This window comes from Triticum aestivum, chromosome 4A (assembly GCF_018294505.1).
Source record: "Triticum aestivum cultivar Chinese Spring chromosome 4A, IWGSC CS RefSeq v2.1, whole genome shotgun sequence".
In the NCBI taxonomy this organism is placed as follows: Eukaryota; Viridiplantae; Streptophyta; class Magnoliopsida; order Poales; family Poaceae; genus Triticum; species Triticum aestivum.
The window spans coordinates 723,816,853-723,819,845 of NC_057803.1; the positions used below are offsets into that span (position 1 = coordinate 723,816,853).

The 2,993-nt window shown below is 34.7% G+C and overlaps 1 protein-coding gene across 1 annotated transcript; it reads left to right on the forward strand.

The window, feature by feature from the left end:
• The first annotated feature begins 1,663 nt into the window (after positions 1-1,663).
• On the forward strand, positions 1,664-2,293 carry LOC123084419 (uncharacterized). Its single transcript, XM_044506032.1, has one exon. It carries the CDS (start codon positions 1,664-1,666, stop codon positions 2,291-2,293), a length of 630 nt encoding a protein of 209 aa, XP_044361967.1.
• The last annotated feature ends 700 nt before the right edge of the window (positions 2,294-2,993 follow it).

Sequence of the window (2,993 nt, forward strand, 5' to 3'; positions counted from 1 at the left end):
CTTGCGGGTCATGTTTGGCGTACGAGATCTTGATAATGGTGGGGTTGGTCGGCGTCTCCTATCATGGCGTAACTGGACGTATTACTAATTGCAGTACATAAATCAAAGACCCGGCAACGTGCTTCTAGCTAGTCGAAGAAACATGTCGTAATAACTAATGACCAGCGCGAATATTTAAGAGCATAATGCAGCGTCAGTCTTGAAACATCTTTTGATTTTTTTTTGAAATTATCATAAAAAGTAAGAATGAATTTGCGTATATTCTTCAAACATGAATAATTTCCGAAATTCAAAACAGCTTTTTGAACATTCTGAATATTTCCATAAACATGAACAAAAGTTTAAATTGAAATATTTTTTGAATTTCTCAAACATTTTCTGAAAACATGAAACCTTTATAGTAACCTAAACATTTTTTTAATTAGTCAACAATTTTCCAAAATGGTAAGATGTTTTAAACATTCAGAAAAAAATTTAAAACGTTTTTTTCAATTAATAAAATTATTTTAATTTTGTAAAAATTTCACTAAAACAACAAAATTTTCATATTTGAAACATTTTGTCAAATGCAAAAAAATATTGGAAATCATGTATAATTTTGGAAAATAAAAGTATTTTTTGAAAAATTGGGACATTTTCCTTATATTGAAAAAAATTTAGAAAGAAAAAAATAAAGTTCTGAACATTTTTCAAAACATACTTTTTTTAGAATTTGCAACATTTATCGGAAACTTGAAGAAAAAATTTAAATTCTGAGGTTTTTTTTAATTAGCAATTTACTAAAAAAAGGAAAAAAACGAAATTAAAGTTGGAAGGGAAAAAAGTAAAAAGAAATAGGAAAAAAAGAAGTAAACAGAAAAAACACAAAACATAGGATAAAACGAAAATGGACAGGCCCAGTATTGGGTGCCCTGCGTGAAACTTTGGGTATTTGATGGGCCGTGCGACAAATAGAGTTCTGTCAGCTGTGTGGGCTGGAAAATAAGCGGTCTGGCTTCGCTGGGCCTCGGCGCGCGGCCCAGGTATGAAATCCTGAACAAACCGTTTTTCTTTTGTAGCTGATGTACGCACAAAAGTTTAATACCACCTCGGTAAAAAAAATTCTTTTCGTCAGTAAACAGATAAAAAATTCGGAGAAACGCACCTTGCTTTATTAGTAGGTACAGATTACACATCATACTAATATAAGGATATGCAAAATGCATCAATTTAACCATCAAAATTTATTTGAAAATAATCATTTGGATATCCATGATCAAGCTGTTCGCATGAGTGAACCAATGGACATTCGATATATAATACCAGAAAATTTAAAATGAAAATCGGCTTATTTTTAAATAGAGAGGTCATGTACCAAGACATCCAATGTGAGCATTAGTACCATGATATCGAGAGAGAGAGCATTATTACCATGAGAACCAAAATGAGAATTAATATACATCGATTGGGCATGAATAAAAAAATACACGAGCAATAGTAACAGGAGATCCCAAACGAGTATACTGCATTTATGAAAACCCACTACATGCATTGTAAATAAATCTCGATCCAATGTAAATCACCTACATCCATCTAGCTCTGCAGTGCATATCCTTCTATATACATTTATCTCTACCTAATTTTTCTTGAGTACGGTTTGGGGGTTCTAGGTAGCCTTGCACCAATGGCGACAACTTTGAAGTCCTCCATCATCTTCTCTGCTAGTGTATTCATGCTCCTTTCCATGGCCATAACCGCTAAGGACAATGTCTCTAGCGGTGCAAGGGCCAAGGTGACCAACCTCATGATGCAAGCATGCAAGACTGCATCAGCCTACAGTCGTGATGGCGACCTCCGTAACGTCACACAGGAATTTTGCTTATCGACCCTGGAATCAAACGATAGGAGTGTTGATGCTAAGGACCACCTTGAACTGGTGCTCATCATGATTGACATCCTTAAAGGCCGCCTCACTACTGCAACTCGCAATGTCGAGAAAATGCTAGAAAATTCTAAGAAAGGCACAATGACTGCACGCGACCTTAGTTTATGCAATGAGCACTATGATACCACAGTGAAAATCATCAACATGTGTGATGCCATGGTCATGGACTATCGCTCGGACAAGGGCGGGATAAAGCCCTCTCAGCTTCCTCGTTGTGTTGATAGAGCGGGCTTCCGCGTCGAGGATTGTAGGATCATTATGCTCATAGATATGCCATGGGCGGATTCCTTGATAAAAGAAAATGTTGAAATGACCATGCTGGTCAACCTCAACTATGCCTTGCTAGCACCATATGATGGTAATGCTTAATAGAGTGCTTGTTTTGTATGTGACAAATGACATTGTAGCGACATCAATGTTAGTTTCATTTTGAATAATAACAGTTTTGTTGTCACCTTTGTTTTATTCTCTAGTTTGACATCACTGCGCCATATGTTTATGTCCCGTATATTTTGTTTTACGTCGCAAGTCAAACAAGAGCATAAGAAATATATATTGACTGTATAAAATATTTAATGTACATAAAATTACAAAATAAAAAATAGTGTAAAACATGGGTAAAAATGTAATTATTTAGGTCTTACTAGTTATACTTTGATTTTTTCTGTAAAATTTTGCTAATGAATCAATATGAACATTTTATTTAAGAAAATGATGGAAAAATACCCCGGGGGATGAAAATTAACATATTCTGCTCACTGGGTGGTGAATAGAATTCGTTGATATCAACGATATATTTATGGAATGTATAACTTGAGCGTTCTACAAGAGATACTGCTAACAACTATGTGGATGTTTCAAAATGATTGGGGCTTGTTTGTCTTTTCTACCCACAGAAATGTTACGACAATTCCACCGTTCCAATACTAGAGATACCCACCGATAAAGGTGGTGTTGCACAATAATGAACTTAGAAATTGTTATTTTGAAATCAGTATATTGATATTTTTCAAAAAGTGGACTAACGGGTTGTACATTAATTGAGAAATTATTTTGAAGTTTTGGCCTA